Below are 19,430 nucleotides of genomic sequence, written 5' to 3' on the forward strand. Positions count from 1 at the left end.
TGTGTGTGTAAGAATGTGTGTGGAGAGTGGGAGAGTCATATATTCCACCAGTCAGAACAAAATTACAACTTCTCTTGAAGACAGAAACTATGTTTTATAATTCTAGAATTTCCAAAGCATAGTTTAGTGCCTAAAATATATTAGCCAATAAAGATGATTATGATGACAACAGAACCTTGGGAAGAACATTATCATATTTTTTAGTCTTATGCAAAGCTGAGAACAGGTAACATAGATGCAAGATATTCTAGTTTTAATTGCTCAAAACTTAAACTTAGAAATTAAAGAAAAGTTAGATTACTTTTGTACATATAAAAATATAGCATTAGAACTTTTTTTGCAAAGCAGTAAACTGTAGCCACAAAGACCTCATTTGTCCACCAAAATTAACTTAGTTGATATATAAACATTTTTTCTTAAATATTAACACCATACAACCTTATTTTTGGTCCTTGACTAAGAAGCAGGTGGCAGGCTACATTTGTCTCAGTAATTAAAGGCCAAAACTTGTGAAACTAAAAGATACTAAGATTTTCATTCAAAAGATGTTTAGCCATATATGAAAAACTCATAACTAACATCATAGTCAATTGTGAAAAGCTGAAAGCATTTCCTCTAATCAGGAACAAGATAAGGATACCCACTCTCACCACTTTTATTCAATATAGTATTGGATGTCCTAGGCAGAGCAATCAGAAAAGAAAAAACTAAAATGAATCCAAATTGGAAAGGAAGAAGTAAAACTGTCACTGTTTGTAGATGACATGATACCATACATATAGAAAATCCTAAAAATGCCACCAGAAAACTACTAGAGTTCATCAATGAATTTGGTAAAGTTGCAAGGTACAAAATTAATATACATAAATTGTTGCATTTTGATACATTAACAATGAAATATCAGAAAGAGAAATTAAGGAAACAATTCCATTTACCATCACATCAAAAAGAATAAAATACCTAGGAATAAACCTACCTAAGGAGGTAAAGGATCTATACTCAGAAAATTCTAAGACACTAATGAAAGAAATTGAAGATGACACAAATAGATGGAAAGATATACCTTGTTCTTGGATTGGAAGAATTAATATTGCTAAATTAACCATACTGCCCAAGGCAGTCTACATATTCAATGCAATTCCTATCAAAATACCAATGGCATTTCTCACAGAATAAGAACAAATAATTTTAAAATTTGTATGGAAACACAAGAGATCTCAAATAGCCAAACAATCTTTTTTTGGGGGGGGGGTACGCGGGCCTCTCACTGTTGTGGCCTCTCCCATTGCGGAGCACAGGCTCCAGACGCGCAGGCTCAGCGGCCATGGCTCACGGGCCCAGCCGCTCCGCGGCATGTGGGATCTTCCCGGACCGGGGCACGAACCTGTGTCCCCTGCATCGGCAGGCGGACTCTCAACCACTGCGCCACCAGGGAAGCCCCCAAACAATCTTGAGAAAGAATAACAGAGCTGGAGAAATCATATTCCCTGACTTCAGACTATACTACAAAGCTACAGTAATGAAAACAGTTTGATACTGGCATGGAAACAGACACATAGATCAATGGAACAGAATAGAGAGCCCAGAAATAAACCCACACACTTATGGTCAGTTAATCTACAACAAAGGAGGCAAGAATATACAATGGAGAAAAGACTCTTCAATAAGTGGTGCTGGGAAAACTGGACAGCCACATGGAAAAGAAATTAGAACATTCTCTAACACCATATACAAAAATAAACTCAAAAGGCACTAAATTCTAAATGTAAGATTGGAAACCATGAAACTCCTACAGAAAAACAGGCAGAACACTCTTTGACATAAATTGTAGCAATATCTTTTTGGATCTGTCTCCTAAAGTAAAGGAAATAAAAGCAAAAATAAGCAAATGAGACTTAATTAAACTTAAAAGCTTTTGCACAATAAAGGAAACCATCAACAAAATGAAAAGACAACCTACTGAATGGGAGAATGTATTTACAAATGATATTACTGCTAAGGGGTTAGTATCCAAAATATATACAGAGCTCATACAACTCAACATCAAAAAACCAGACAACCCAATTAAAAAATGGGTAAAAGAACTGAATAGACATTTTTTTCCAAAAAGGAAATGCAGATGACCAACAGGCACATGTAAAGATGCTTGACACATCACTAATCATCAGGGAAATGCAAATCAAAATCACAGTGAGATGGGCTTCCCTGGTGGTGCAGTGGTTGAGAGTCCGCCTGCCGATGCAGGGGACACAGCTTCGTGCCCTGGTCTGGGAGTATTCCACATACTGCGGAGCAGCTGGGCCTGTGAGCCATGGCCACTGGGCCTGCGCGTCCGGAGCCTGTACTCCGCACTGGGAGAGGCCACAGCAGTGAGAGGCCCGCGTACCACAAAAAAAAAAAAAAAAAAAATCACAGTGAGATATCATCTCACACCTGTCAGAATGGCTCTCATCAAAAAGAACACAAATAAAATAAAATAAAATAAAAGAACACAAATAACAAATGGCAAAAATGTGGAGAAAAGAGAACCCTTGTATACTGTTGGTGGGAATGTAAATTGGTGCAGCCATGGTGGAAAACTGTAGAGAGGTTTCTCAAAAAGCTACAAATGGAGCTACCATATGACCCAGCAATTCCACTCCTGGGCATATATCTGAAAAAAACCCCAAAAACATGAATTTGAAAAGCTACATGCACCCCAATGTTCACAGCAGCATTATTTACAATTGCCAAGATATAGAAGCAACCTAAGTATACATCAACAGATGAATGGATAAAGAAGCCATGGTTTATACATACAGTGGAATACTACTCAGCCATAAAAAAGAATGAAATTTTGCCATTTGCAGCAACATGGATAGACTTGGAGGGTATTATGCTCAGAGAAATAAGTCACACAGAGAAAGACAAATACTGTATGATATCACTTATATGTGGAATCTAAAAAATACAACAAACTAGTGAATATAACAAAAAAGGAGACTCACAGATATAGAGAACAAACTAGTGGTTACCAATGGGGAGAGGGAAGAAGGAGGGGTAATTGGGGTAGAGGATAAAGAGAAACTATTATGTGTAAAATAAGCTAAAAGGATATAATGTACAGCACAGGGAATATAGCCAACATTTTATAAATTTATTTGTAAATGGAGTGTAACCTTTAAAAATTGTGAATCACTATATGGTATTGTATACCTGTAATTTATATAATATTGTACATCAACTATACTTCTATAAAAATTAAAATTAAAAAAAAAAGATGTTTGGATTGTGCCATTTCTGATTAACAATGTTTAACATGAAAACCCAGCACATAATGTGAAGCTTGAAGAGAACTTGGGTATATATTAAAATCCTGTGGCATCCCTATAAGGTACAGTCCTTTATAGTTGGAGAAGCTCCACTTCTATTTGGTTTCTTTTTCCCACATATAAGAATTGTGGCATATTTCAGCAATTGAGTTCCCTCTACTAATAATATCTTTTCATAGATGTAACTATTAATTTAGCATGAATTATGTAAAGTAATCATTACAAAAATTTAGCCTGACGTAAAGCCTTTCTCTTCTGGTTATGATTTCAATTAAGGGAATTAATTACATGTGTTTTGATTGGGGTGACTACACTTTTGTTCACTATATTTTGCTTGAAGATAATTGTCAAAGTCACATTGAGCAAGTCAATTTTTCATCATTTTTACATGATTTGTTTATATTTATGTAGTTTTAGTGATTTTTTTACTTAAATTTAAAAAATATTTTCTTACAGAATATGAACTGACATACACCGTATTAGAATTTTACATGCCACCTAGACTTGCTTTTTCTTTTAACCCATTCATCTACTCATGAGACTCCATGACATGCAGCTTGCTTTGGGTGCATACACTCTGGCTGCTCAACTTCTTGAAGGAATGAATAATAGTTTGTACCTTTTGTCAAAAAGTTTGTACTATTGTACGTACTACTACAATATTAATGTAGTAAGTCAAAACATTTATAGTCTCATTTGATCCTCATAAAGCACCCAATTGAAGAAACTGAGGCTTAGTGAGATTAAAGCACTTGTCCATGGATATTTGGTAATAAATGTCAGAGCTGCAATTGGTACCGAGTCAGTCTTACTACAGAGGCCATGATCATACCACCGTGTGGTACCACTTCCCTAGCTCCACCCAAAGATGCCAAATACCTTTCCACTGTTGAATGATTTGTAGAAGTGTCTGCTGCTTCCTGTTCTGGGGAAAAACTACTGCACTCACATTCCTGGCCTCAGTGATCATGTTATGATTGCCCTTGATGCCCAATTCCCTTTCCTGTGCTAGGGGTAGGGCCTAAAGTTTGAACATTTGCCACTGACACCTCTGGACTACCGAGATTTCTTTTCTTTAATGTTGCTAACCCAAGAGTTGTGACTTTAAGGGACTCAGTTACATTACTTCAAAATATTATTGCATATTATACTCGACAAGTGAATCTAGAGCAATGTCTCCATCACCATTATTTTTACTACCATGCACAGAAAAAAAATATCAATCCCCACAGCACGGTAGGCTTCAAAGACAACATTTGTTCCTCTGTTTTCAAAGCAGCATGCAGACTTTTACAAGCTCGTAAGGACATATTTTCCTGAGTGGGATTTAAACCTGGACTGCTTCCAAGGTGGATGAAACCTCTCTCAGCTGTTTTTAATTAATCACCACACCTGCTATTTAAATGTTGATTACACCAATAGAAATGATCATAGTAAATCTTATTTCCCCTGTAAAATCTTAGTAAAATGTACCCATAAAAAGTCCTCTCCTCCAAATTAATTGAAAAGCTAAATAAGTGTAGAATATTAAATAAAATAATAATTTGTTATGAAACCTAAAGAATACAGAAATACATATTCCATCAGAGCATTTATCTAAAACTATAAAACTTTCTAGGTTCTTTAGCTACTTTTTGGTTCTTACAATCTCTCTTCTCTTAAAAAACATAGGGGAATCATTATAAAAACATATACGTATTCTCATAGAATATTTAAGAAATGAATTTTAAAAAATCAGCCAACAGCCATAGTGCCATTACTCAAACTTAACACTGCATATTTTGATGCATCTTCTTTTAGAATTTTTCTACACATACACTGTATCTGTGCATATAAATAATATTTTTACAAAGTTGGGATAATAATACTCTGTCTTCTACTTTTAAAAACTAACATTGCCAAATAAGTATTGCCTACAGCATTCAGAAGTCATGAAAGATATTCTAAATCTTATATAGTAGTTTACAGATGGGTTACAATTGTTTTTAGCTTTCCCTAATTATTTGTAGAACTAGTGCCTTTGTTTTCATTGTTGTACATAAGTCTTTGTCCTTGTCTTGATTGTGTCCATTGTTTAAATTCCTGAGGGTGGAATAATGATGTCAAAGGATATAGATTATTGGTACATATTGTAATATTGCAAAACTAACCTTGAGAGAGGCTGAAGCAAAAGATGCTATCATAACTGTTTGTGGAAGAGCCTGTCTCAACTTAATCACATGCTCAAATTTGCTTTGCTCAATTGATATGCCTATCTTAACGGCTTTGATTTACCTTTTTCATTTTTGAAGAGTTTAAAAGCTCAGTCATACATTTAATGTCTATTACAATTTTTATCTTCTTTGACTTGTCAACATTTTTTGTCCTTCAGAGTTTCAAATGTCTCTTTTATTTTTAAAAACTTTATATAGACAAGATAACTCTTTTCCAAGTTTGTTATTTTCTCTTTAATATATTTTTTGCCTTTTACAAGTTTTAAATTCTATAAATTGAAAAGTATAAATTTAGATTTTTATTCCATTGCTTTCATGTCTTCCAACCCTGAAATCAATAAAATACTTCTCATTTTCTTCTGGCTTAAAAAAAATTGCTTTTCTTTCCATTTAACTTTTAGTAACCTGAAATTTGTTTTGGTATGGGGCATAAGTGACAATCTTACTTGAAATTTTCCAAGCAGACAATTTTTTTCAATTGTTGAAAATCATTCAACCCAATTTAACTTCCCCTAATGTCTCCTCTTTACATTTCTCTGTCTTCGAAAAGTTAGTCTAATATAATGAGCTTCAAACTACTTTTTCAAGGAGAGTACAAATGCAGGGCTTTTAAAATGCATTTGCAAGTAAGAAATCAGCAACTTAAAACAATCACGTATATGTATAGACTGCTATTAAAAAAATCCTCATGGTAACCAAAAACCAAAAATCTATAACAAGTACACACACAAAAAAGAAAAAGGAATCTAAACATAACACTAAAGATAGTCATCAAATCACAAGAGAAGAGAACGAAAGAAGAAAGGAAAAATCTATCTTTGCAATCCTGGTTCTATCACTTACCATGAGTTGTGTGACCGTGAGCAAAGTACTGAACTCAAATAAGCCTCAGTTTATTTGTCTATAAAATGTATAGGATTATATGGACTAAATTAGATATTATATGTAAAAATCCCTAAGAAGAGTACATTGGAATAGCAGACACTCAATAAAAGTAAATTTTAATACTTGATTCACAGAGCTATCATAAGGAGTAAATGAAATTTATATATGTAAATGGTATGTGGAGCACCATTACAGAACCTGGCAAATAATAGGGGCTCAATAAATGATAGCTATTATTATTACTAATTAATATAGAACCTCCCCTACATTTCCACATTTCATTTATTTATTTATTTTCTTTATTTTTTTATTCTCCTGCTATTTTCCACATCTAAGTCAACTGTCGATCCTGAATAGAATAGATCTAGTCTCAATGCAAAATCAAGTGGTTAGGGGTAGACCAGAAAGCAGCCCAGTATCAATAACTTGGCTGACAGTGTTATGGCTAGGGTCTAACACGTAGCTCTAAATGCTTGGGTCACATTTTAAATAGAAATGAAAGTTGACATGTCCATCTGGATCACTGTTTAATTCTTCAAATAATTAATTGGTGAGTTTACACAAATCAACACCAAAGAAAAGACTGATTCTTTAATCTGTATTTATATATTATATAACAAAAGAAAGAATGAAAGAAAGAAAGAGCATGTAGACAGTAGAATTCATTATTTACTTTCGTGGAAGAAACTGATTTAATACTTAATTTTACAGGTCTTTTAGAAATACATATATAATTTTTTAAACTGAAAATAAACGGAGTGAATATTTGACACCTCACATTAGTTGATGTACTAAGAAATTTTAATGAGGCCAAAAGAACTTTGTTAATCATCTCTCACATGCTGCATGACTTTTTAGGCAGAAGTGCGTAATTCAGTCAGGAAATCGTACTGGACTTCAATTCCAAGAAAGGATCAAATCATTCAGAACAATCTTACTGTTCAAGCTGGCTGCTCAATGGTGGAATGAAATTCTGATTTTTAAAAAACTGGGAGACACATTTTCATAACAACATCTTATGTTGTTAGCGCCTAGATTTCTGATGGGAGTTTACAAGCTTAAACAATGAAAGGACTCTATATAGGCGTACAGCAATTATTAGTTTTAGGAAGTGGAGCTTAAATTTACTTTAAGTACTGTGATTTAAAATTACATTGCGATACAATGCAGACCCCTTCTTACTGTTAAGGTAATGCATTGGACCGTAGGAGGCCCCATTTGCTGGCAGAGCAGCCTCCGTCCCCACGTGTCCTGTGTGGTCTTGGTGTCTTTAATTGCCAGTAAACAGAATTTGGCAATCAGTTGAATTAACCTGGATTAGAAGAAATTTAATATAATGTGAAGGGTTTTAATACTCTTATGCCCTTATGTGCAGTTGTTACATATTCAGCCCCGTTTCTTCAGTAAAGTCAACCTCTTAGAACATAAAGCAGTGGTTATCATACAATAATGCACTTAAGGGTTACTTAGAGATCATGCTTAATCTTGTTAAATAAATATTCTCAGCTCCCACCTCAGAGATTCTAATTCTGGAGGTCTGGAGTAGAGCTCAGCAAGCTACATCACTTTAAAACACCCCAAGTGATTCTTCTGATGTGGGCAGTTCATGGAACACACTTTGGAAGGTGATGACATAAGGGATTAACTAGACCTTTCATTCTATGTATTTGTTACACAACCCAAAACACTTTATCCCTGATGTCATCCTCGATCATTTAGGCAGTCAGAATGTATGATGTAAGAATGCATAGGGCTTCCCTGGTGGCGCTGTGGTTGAGAGTCCTCCTGCCGATGCAGGGGACACGGGTTCGTGCCCCGGTCCGGGAGGATCCCACATGCCGCGGAGCGGCTGGGCACGTGAGCCACGGCCGCTGAGCCTGCGCGTCCGGAGCCTGTGCTCCGCAACGGGAGAGGCCACAACAGTGAGAGGCCCGCGTACCGCAAAAAAAAAAGAATGCATAAGAAGCTGAATATGATAAGCCAGTTTTTAAAGAAATAATTATGTATTATAGACATATGGACAATTTTGTGAAACATACACCTTACTAACAGAAAACTGTTGAATGTCTTTTACTTCTGAAAAAGGAGTTTTTCCTTTTGTAAATCTAAAGAAAAAATTATATGTGACGACCAGTGGTTTTCAAAAAGAAAAGAGCCACAAATTTTCCTATGTCCTTCTCTTTTACTAGATGTCTTAGTACATGCTTTCTAACTAATTTCCTTCAGAAGGCTAACAATCCAGAAAGATATGATTCTAATGCAGCAAGTCTGAAGAGACTTCAACCGTAGTTTTAACACATTATTTCTGCCTGGAGCCATCTTTTCCGTGATAAAGTGAGAATTCCTCATTAGACAAATTAACAATCTTAGATATTTAATTTTAAGTACATGATGTGTTTATTTAATACAGTTGTTATACTAGATAGAGAAAGCGCTATGGTGTCAAGTAGAACATAAGATTATACTTCAAAGCCCCCTTTTGAAACTCATTGATAACTGAGGTAGGTCAAGAGTACAAAAAAATCCAAATTTTAAAATAATATGTCAACAACATTTATAATTCATCAAAAACACTGTTTCAACTCACAATCTCTACTATTCAACACCTGGCTTTCACATAGCTTTTAGATACAATTCATTAGCTCAAAGATGCCATTGAAATGATTATACTTCCGATGATCGTTGTAGTATTTTTTACACCTTATAAGCAAATTTTCAAGAAAGGTACAAAACAGTTTTACTGTAGTTACATAAGCCCATACAAATATGACGTGAATGTAAGCTTTGAAAAGTCAAACTCTTAAAAGTCTGACAATGAAATGTAATATAATATGTCCCAAATGTCAAAGAGAAGCCTTTAATGAAAATGAAGGAACCAGTAGCTATTTCTTATGGCAAAATAAATTTTAAGTTTCACCCATTAAGAAGGCATTCAATCCAAACCAGCAACTGAAAGTGGGTAAGAAACAGCAGATGTCTGTGTGGGAAGGAAGCAAAATATGGTTGAAAAGACAGCTCTCTCTCCACAGAGTATTCTCAGCTCTACCATACATGTGACCCTGAAAAAGCCACTGTATATCCAGTAGAACCAATGTTATTAAATACAGAAGAAAGACTTAAAATTATTACATAGTTCAAATTATGTTTGGTTTGGATGAACCTCATAAGAAAAATATAATGGAAATAGTATTAGATATTGTTTATATTATAATAATAATTCCTCTTATCACAGTGTAATATTTCACTGAAAGGCATCTATTGCATTTTATGTACAATTTCATATAGAGATTGCATAATAATTCAAGGAATTATTATAGTAAATATGTTTCATACAATTAATATTTCACAGCAGTAATGTGTGTGCACTTGCAGTAGGGTACATTTTTTTTTGAGCAGAAGGTTATAATTAAATCTTCTTAGTTTTAATTCTTAGTTTTTCCAGGTTCTTGAAATATTTTTAGAAATGCCTTTTGTATCTCTATCACTTTTTCAATTTTCACAGCCTTTGGTTTCATCTGGGGGCTTGTCACCTGCAGCTGGAAAATGCCCACAACTAGATTCACTATCTTGGGTGGTTTCTTAGTCATTAATTTATTCAAGTTTTCCAAAAATATTTATTGAGCACCTGTTAGGTACTAGGTGCTTGGTTAGGCACTGCAAAGAGAGTGGAGCTTCTGATACGCAAACCACAACCTAATTGGTTCTCCTAAAACAGCCTTTGTCAGTGGTCTTTCAGTAGAACAGAGTCCAAATTCTGAAGCTTGGCCTATGAAGCTCTTGATAGTCTGATCCCATGTATATTAACCAAATTTCATGAATTCCACACGTGTCCAAAAAAACAAGGTGTTACAGCCATGGGGATTCATAACACTGCTTCTCTCATTCTAATGTTACTATTGACTCCAAGACTGAGATTGTGATCTGCTCATAATGCTTCAAGATTTGACTTTTCTGTAACCCTCTGAGACTGAGTTGTCATTCTTAGGTATTCCACAACACCCTGTGCTTTCTCACCACACTGTAACACCATATTGGGACTCCTGCTTTGTCCATCCTTGGATTACGCTCCTTCAAGCCAAAGTTGCATGTCTTATTCATCTTGGTAAGCCCAGTGCCTGGCACTTAATAAATGCTCAGTAAATGCTTACTGAATGTGCCTTCTTCCCAGCAGGAACCAAGATTGTACTCTGCTTCCAAGATCCACTGTAAGCTAGCACATCTATACAATGGAATACTACTTGGCCATAAAAAAAAAATTAAATTTTGCCATTTGCAGCAACCTGGACAGACTTTACGGGTAATATGCTAAGTGAAATAAGTCAGACAGAAAAAGACAACTACTGTATGATATCACTTATATGCGGAATCTAAAAAGTACAACAAACTAGTGAGTATAACAAAAAAGCAACAGACTCACAGACATAGAGAACAAATTACTCATTACCAGTGGTGGGGGGAGCAAATTAGGGGTGGGGATTAAGAGGTACAAACTACTAGATATAAAATAAATAAGCTACAAGGATATATTATATAGCACAAGGAATATAGCCAATATTTTATAACTATAAATCGAGTATAACCTTTAAAAATTGTGAATCAGTATGTCGTATACTTGAAACTTATGTAATATTGTACACCAACTCTATTGCAATAAAAAAATAAAAATTTTAAAAATCTACTACAGGCTCTAACTTCTCCATTAGCAGAATGGATGTTCAAAATATTTAACAACTGGTACAGTTCACACACCAGCCAATCACAATGGACACTGTCTGTAGCACTGGAGGAAGGTGGTCCTGGAGGCCCCTAGCTGGTCCAGGCATCATTCTTCTATTTGTTCATTGGGGGGTTGGAAGTGGACTGGGGAATCCTGAGGATGGGCTCCAGGTAGCCACAGTAGAAGGAGCAGCTTGGTGGGCTCATAGAAGCGACTATTTAATTAGTCTGCATGGAATCATTTCAAAGTATAAACAACTGGTACAGCTGTCCTGCTCCATACTAGCTGAAACTCAGCCCTGTCCATGAGACATTCCCAAAACAGTCTGTATGATCTGTACCGTTCCTCTTCTTCCTTGTCATCTTTTAGGTACTCATTTCATCACTCACACTGCCACCTACTCTCCTATTGACTTTAATAGTTAATTAATTACATGTGGGTAAGTCCTGCTTCTAAAACTAGATTAAAGTTCCTAGACGACAGAAGCCATATCTTATGTTCTTTCAATATTTATCTTTAAATAAATTATCCAAAAGTTACATAACCATGCTCTATATCATTTCATATTTTTAAAAATGCTTTACCAGAATGATTTTCAGCATACTCTTGGACCTTTTTAGGGTTAATAACAAAACTATAGGGAGAAAGTTTTCTTATAACAGCTATAAAAAAGGCTACCAAAGATAATGTTCACAATATCATTTAAAGTCTCTTATTTCTATCCTCTTAGAACTCAAAATTGAAGAAAAGTTTAACTCTCTTGACATACTGTGTGCTTCATAGATAGGGAACCATCTCTCTTTCACACACACACACACACCGTGAGCACACACACACACACACACACACACACACACACACACACACACACACACACACCACTCCACCTTAGTAAATAGCACCATCTTGTACCCAGTTGCTTAAGCCAATAACCCCTTCTCTTTCTTTCAAGAGTCAAAACAATCCTTCAATAAAAACAAAAATACATCTGGAATCTGATCACTTCTCTCACCACCACTGTTAACACCCTAATTTAATCCTACGTCATCGTTCACCTCAGGGGTTTCTGGGACAGCTTAAGTTGGCCTCCCTTGATGGAATTTACAATCCATTCTCCACCAAGCAGAGATAGAGGGACAGAGACAGAGAGAGATAGAGACAGAGGCACAGAGAGGGAGGGAGGAGGAGAAAGCTCACACGAGAAAGATCTTTTGAAGCATAAACGAGGTTCTCCTATTTCTCTAAAACCCTCCAGAGGTTTCCCACTGTACTTTGAATGAAATCCAAAGTCCTTTACCAAGGCCCACTACATTTAGAAAGAAATCTAAACTTCTGCCAAGGTAGGCCTGTGCCTGCCTCTCAGACCTCATTGCCAGCCCCTTTCTTCTCTGTTCACAATGCTGCAGCCATGCCTTTTTGTCCCTTGGACTCACCCGGCACATTCCTACCTCAGCTGGGCAGCACACTCCCCCCACCTCCCTATGCAAGTTTAATGTTTGTCTCCCCCTACTCTGTCTCATCCACATATGTCCAGCATTTAGATCGATACCTAGCTCAATAAATATTTGCTGGTTGACTTACTACCTTTTGATTCAGCACAGCAGAAAAGTACTAAATTGTTTTCACAAAAACACCAGAATTCAATGCCTATGGGCTAAGGTCACAAGAAAATGTATACAATAACAAGAAGGCTGAAATAAAGAAGATAAAATTTTTTTTACTATAACTGAAAAAATGTTTGAATAAATGAAACAAGAAAATAAAAATCTCTGAGAAAAAAACTGGTAAAACAAGGAGGATAACAATTTAAAAGTCATCTAGGACAGATAATCTAAGTAATATTTGTGATGAAGCGTCACATTTATGGTTTTGCTCTTGGGACAAAGCAAATTAATCTGATATGGTAAAGAAACTACAGTGAATATATGTCCATGCCACTCTCTCACTTTGTCACAGCTTACCCTTCCCCCTCCCCATATCCTCATATATACATTACCAACTACCAAACGTAAAATAGATAGCTAGTGGGAAACAGCCACAAAGCCCAGGGAGATCAGCTCGGTGCTTTGTGACCACCTAGAGGGGTGGGATAGGGAGGGTGGGAGGGAGGGAGACGCAAGAGGGAAGAGATATGGGAACATATGTATATATATAACTGATTCGCTTTGTTATAAAGCAGAAACTAACACACCATTGTAAAGCAATTATAGTCCAATAAAGATGTTAAAAAAAAACTACAGTGAAAAGTACATGATCTCAATGCAAGACAAATATAAAGAACACTTAGACCAATATGCAAATCTATAAATGATGCCATGACAAAAATACAAGCCAAGAAGAACAAGAAATGAAGATCTATTCCTGACGCTGTTCTAGTCTGCACTTTACCAAAGCATGGTCAAGAAGCCGCCTCTCTGGAGCCCGCTTAGCCCTTGCATGGCTTTGCGGACTCATGTCCCAGACAGAGCTCCCCTAAGAATCCAGGACAAAATCTATAAAGGATCTCTGAGAGCTTCTTCTTTCATAAGTAAAACTGGAATATATATACCCATCATCCGTAAAAAGGAAAAGGAAAAGGTATCTGAGAGATCATGCTGTTTTCCCTTCTGTGATCAACAGAAATATTTAGAAATATCACTAGGACTTACTCTGAATAAGAATTTTAGTACAGCTGAATTTTGTTCTCAACTCTCTACTACCCCACATGCTTCCTCTTTTTGGAACTGTCAAGCTGATTGTGATAATAGCAGATCTTGGAGTCCTTTAAGGACTAATGTAAGAGGCTACCACATTTCAGAGGAAAACCCTAACATAGGCTCATAAGCCTTACATCTTCATTAGGAAGGCAGACATTTTTTCTCAGTAGATTTGGAATAAGGTCTCTCTGCGAGTAGAGTTCTCTCGTGCCCTCAAAGTTTGAGTGAAGGGAGGGATGGACTTGGGAATACTCACAACACAGGGGTTGGAGTCCAGTGTAGTTCTTTATCTGTGGTCGGGGGTGAGAGTCTGCCCTGAAGGTTTGCCTACTCTTTTTCTCCATGCAAATATCTCCCTGCTATTAGAGTCCTGGCTGCACCAGCAAAATGAAAAAGAGACACTGTAACTAGTTTGAAATGTATTTCCAAATTGCTTTCCAAATATTTAGAAAAATTTACAGCATACCCTGGAACGTCTACCAGTCTCAACACCCTCTTCTAAGACTGAATATTATTATATTTTTTATATTTTTGTTAACAGAATATTTTATTATTGCTTTAATGTATATCTTTACAAAATAGGAAAAGAATACTAAAATTAATATTTAGTGACTGAAAAATTTAGCAATCAAAAATTTAATAATAGAAAAATTTAGCAATTGTTGGAAAACAGCCAGGTCGATTTGTTGCCCTACTGTCTAAGGCTGCGTTTGCTCTACAACCAACAGGGCTGAGAAGCAGCAACAGAGACCACGTGCCCACAAAGCCTATAACATCCACTCTCGGACCCTTTACAGAGTTTGCTGGACTTGGCTCTAGAATTTAAGTATTAATTTGAATACACATTATAAAATATTATTTGTCCAGTTATAGAACTTTAAAATTTTGTGGTATATTAGCTGTTCATCATTTTTGCTATAATCTTTTTTTTTTTAATATGTATTTATTTATTTTGGTTGTGCCAGGTCTTAGTGGCGGCAGGCGGGCTCCTTAGTTGCAGCTCCAGGATTCCTTAGTTTTGGCTTCCTGGCTCCTTAGTTGCGGAACACGGGCTCTTTAGTTGCAGCATGTGAACTCTTAGTTGCGGCATGCATGTGGGATCTAGTCCCCTGACCAGGGATCAAACCTGGGCCCCCTGCATTGGGAGTGCAGAGTCTTATCCACTGTGCCACCAGGGAAGTCCTGCTATAATCTTTTAAAGTTACTTTAAAACTTAGGAAATTATTATATTGCCACAATAATATTTAGTTTCATTTTCTACTTTTTTGTGGTATAATTTCTGGGTTTAATTATGTAACATATCTGGAAATAATTATTGTCTGATTTTTTTTATCTTATAAAAAATGTATAAGCCTATTAAGTGGAATTTCAAATATGCACATAGCATAATACGGTTCTACAAGAAATTATTTTTGTTCGCTTACTTTCAACAATTCCTGGTAACTGATTTATTCCTCATTGCTATACTTATATATACAAACAAATGTCAGACTATTCAAAATTCTAAATAAAACTTATAGAAAAGAATGAAGTATAAATTTACATAAAGCCCAGCAGTTTTAGAACTTTAAATTTATATTTTTTTCCATGAGTTTAGTTCCGATTATGAATAAACCTGGAAATTTATTTAGTTGAAATTTTTGTCCCCCAAACACAATAAACTCTATGAAACATTTCTAAGTTAATTTCCAGAAGAAAAAAAAGTGCTAAGGACCTGTGTTTCTGTTTTTCCCTCCAAAAAAGATTATTGTAAAAATAAAAGTTAGTAAGTTCTGAACCTCTTAACTTAACCATTAATAATGACAAGCATGAATGATGAAAAGGGACTAATTATGAAATGCATCTAGATGATGTAAGGAGTGAGTGGCTTCAGTCTTACAGTACCCATTTAAAAGTAAAGAAAGATGATAGATTTCTTAAATTTGGGAAACTTAAAGCTAGATAGAACCACGTATTTTGCTTGTCATCTTTGGTATTAGCTTTTTTTTTGCCCATGTCTAAAGTGGTGAAATCCTGAGTAAAATATCACTTCAGAAAGTAGGCAACAGGTGCATTTCCACTTCTACCATACCTTTCCATGTCACAACAATCATTATATGCTCCTGTCCATAAAATCTTTGACAGAAGAGATTATTCAATGATCAGCAGGTTGTATTATTTAATTCAGAGAAATCAGATTGTAGTAAATTTTTAAATATCAACTCAAATTTTTTTGAGGGCTAATATCTATATTAAAATGGATAGGAGGATTTTAACAAGGGAGTGATATCGCTATTGATTATTTCTTCTTAAAACGTTTTTAATCATTTTCTGAACTCGAAAGTTTTGAATGAATTTCTTATTTCAGCCCTTGGATCTAAAAATCACGCTAAATCTTGCTCTTCTTTACCCAAAAGAACCTATCAGTGCATCAAAATATCATCACTTCTGTTCTCTATGTTTTAAAAATAGGCTTTTATATTTAATTTTTAAAGTACCTCTAATTTATTTTCATGCTTTACATTTTTCTTAATGGTTTTTAAGAGGTGAAAACAGGGAATACACTTGTGTAGCTTAAAAATATTGAGGGAATTATTAACTAACATTTTAAAGAATGGTCTCAATGTTAAATTAATGAAAAAAATTCCTAGAAACTACCTTTTAAGCAAGGTAGCCACTTCTTGGAGAATATATTCATATACTGCAACTAAGCAAGCTTGTAGAGCTACTAAACAGTTACCCAAAAGTTCACCTTTTTTCGCCCCTTCAGTCCAGAAATTGCACTTGAAGTGGCCGCTCAGAAATCCCAAATGATGCTGCTGGTGGATGTGGATAATTTAAACCATAAAACCATAACCCAGAAAGAGAACTGCAACAGCCCCTGGTCACAAACCTGGGCGGTGTGGTTGTTAAGGCAGGTGTCCTCCCTCCCCACCTTTTTGCTTAATCTCTTGCCTGGGGTGGCTTCTTTCCAATTCGGGAAGCACCGTCCTCATTTGCACTACAGTGCTGACAGACTTTCTTTTCACTGCAGCTATCTGGAAACACTGGCTCTGCACGTTGTTCTTACTGGTAAGTTCTTAGTTTCTCTTTCAGTTTCACTGTGGTCTGACAGAATTTCAATGCTACGAAATTATGAAATTCATCCAGCTCAGAGTAAAAGCCAAAGAGAGTAGGGAGTCACCTCAAAGTCCTCACTCCTGGAAATATCAGGCACACACTTCAAAGTACAGAGTATGTTTCTCTGATTCAGAAATCTTCCTTATCTTAGTTTCATGGCTACGCTCTGAAATATATGACTTGCAATAAGGTCAAATTCCTGCATCTGACAGATCAAAGATAAACTTTATCCTCCAGCAAATAGGAAAATCAAAATATTTCAGAAAGATTTTTGGCCCTCCCCCCCAAAAAAAATCACAATAAGCCTTTGTAATCATTTTAAGAAACATACCATGACTATGAATTATTAAAGTCTGAAAGTCAACTTAGGTATTTGATGGCTCGACTTTTAGGCCTCTGCACAAAATATTATCATCATAATCAGAACAGTATTTAAAGGGCTTTTCACTGTAGTTAGTTAAATATTAGAAGAACGCCTTTATAGGCTGAAACTGGGAAGTTAGTACGTGCTTTTTAATCCTAATGAAAAATGAACTATGAATATATAAACAGGCAAAATAATTTAACAGCCTGAATGTAAGTGAATCTCTGCAATATTGCTGCAAGTCACTCCATAATAAAATATATGTTCAGCTTTGGACAAAACTTAATTAAAGAGACGGCATCCTTGCTTATTCCCAAATGTCAGTTCATAGCTAAAACCAGCTCAGAAGGAACAAACATGAACATTGCAGAACACGAAGAGGAAACAGCAGCAGGCCACTGAATCAGAGGCAGTCAGCTGGTTTGATCACATTGGTTTTATTCTGTCAACTTCCTTCCAGGAAGTTTAGAGTTTTAACCAATGAGGTCCAATGTTGATTCTTGGGCCACCAACCTCCTCTCCTCCAGTCTGTGACTTAGAACTTACCCGCACCCCAAGTTCTTTGGTGTCCTCGCTGTTACAGCCGTAGTAGTCTGGGGTTTTGTCCAATTCCTGCAAGTGTCCCTGTGCTCTTACACTCTTATCCGCATGACAAGACGGGCAGAGAGCTGCATTACCCATCTCAGTTCTACGGTTCCTGCTGTCAGTGGGGCTGTCCTTGCCCTCTGTGCTCTGTCCAGGGCCCCCAGGGGGACACTAACGTGGCCGATTCATCCAGACGATCCTGGGTTCCTCTGCTCAGTTCCCCTACACGCCCCTCACCAGTTCTCCCCATCTGCTGGCTGGCTTGCTGGTGTCAGAGAGAACTCAAAACCCGAGCAACTGCAGGCTGCCTTCAGTGACCATTTCCAATTCAGGCTCTGCCAGTCTATTTTTACACCTACCAGGCCAGCTATGCATGTCAATGGAGTGAGGGGGGGCGAGGCCAGGGGGGGAGCAGGGGAGGGGGCAGTGTTGTTTTGTTTTTCACCATGCAAGCAGCCTCCTTTACACATGGACTGAAGTTCCTGCTGTGTAAAATGTCTCTACATAGGAGAATTTTTGCATTACTCAATGAATGTCTTTGATTTTCCCCCTCTCGGTCTTCCTATTCACAAAGAACACTAAAGTTGCTAATGACCTCACTTCACCAGCATAACAGGTAAAAATTACTTTTGTGATTGCTTAAACCAAGAAGGATTCACTTGGCTTACAGATTTCTTTTTCATAATCATTTACAGAAAACAATTAGCCATCCTTGCAGCATTTAAAATTCACTGGACACACATCAATCAAAATGGCTCATTTTACACCAGTATGGATGTTTTAAATTTAATAAGTTATCCACGGTTTTTCATTATTCATGAGTGTTCCAGTAAGAACAAACATTTTGCTTCATTTATAATTCTTTTTAATTTTTACTATTTTGAAAATGTTTCCCTCAGCTTTACAATAGATAATCAAGAATGGCTTTCAAGGGGAGGGGGGAAAAAAAAAGAATGGCTTTCAATATGATACATACTATCTTTGAAACCATATTACAGATTTTGAAAGAAATTGTTTCCCACTGAGATGAGCACAGCGAACACACCATAGATTTTTTTTAACATCTTTATTGGAGTATAATTACTTTACATTGTTGTGTTAGTTTCTGCTGTATAACAAAGTGAATCAGCTATACGTATACATATATCCCCATATCTCTTCCCTCTTGCGTCTCCCTCCCACGCTCCCTATCCCACCCCTCTAGGTGGTCACAAAGCACCGAGCTGATCTCCCTGTGCTATGCAGCTGCTTCCCACTAGCTATCTATTTTACATTTGGTAGCGTATATATGTCAATGCCACTCTCTCACTTCGTCCACTTAGCCTTCCCTCTCCCCACACCATAGATTTTTGAAGCCAATTATGATACTTTTAAAAATCAAGACTTTGTTATAGACTATTACGGGTTGAACTTCATTTCCCCATTGAATTTCCTCTATAACAGTATATATCTAATTATTTTAATAGTCCTGTACTTCTTCATTTGTTATTTGTTTTGTGTGTGCATATTTTCTCTTCCAAATAGGTTTTAAACTCTTCACTGGTAGGGTCCAGACTCGAT

General features: G+C 36.2%; 1 protein-coding gene across 2 annotated transcripts in view; it reads right to left on the minus strand.

Annotated features, from left to right (window-relative positions):
• The window catches only part of ANK2 (ankyrin 2), a gene marked incomplete at both ends in the record, with an annotated part of 237,407 nt that extends 219,441 nt beyond the window's left edge, over nucleotides 1-17,966 (minus strand). For both annotated transcript variants that reach the window (XM_082837746.1, XM_082837745.1), the window contains one exon: nucleotides 17,832-17,966. In XM_082837746.1, the coding sequence (XP_082693872.1) occupies nucleotides 17,832-17,966 (135 nt within the window). The remainder of the gene's footprint in view (nucleotides 1-17,831) is intronic.
• Nucleotides 17,967-19,430: the final 1,464 nt, after the last annotated feature.

The sequence above is a fragment of the Leucopleurus acutus genome (genome assembly GCF_964270905.1).
Source record: "Leucopleurus acutus genome assembly, chromosome: 4".
Classification (NCBI taxonomy): domain Eukaryota; kingdom Metazoa; phylum Chordata; class Mammalia; order Artiodactyla; family Delphinidae; genus Leucopleurus; species Leucopleurus acutus.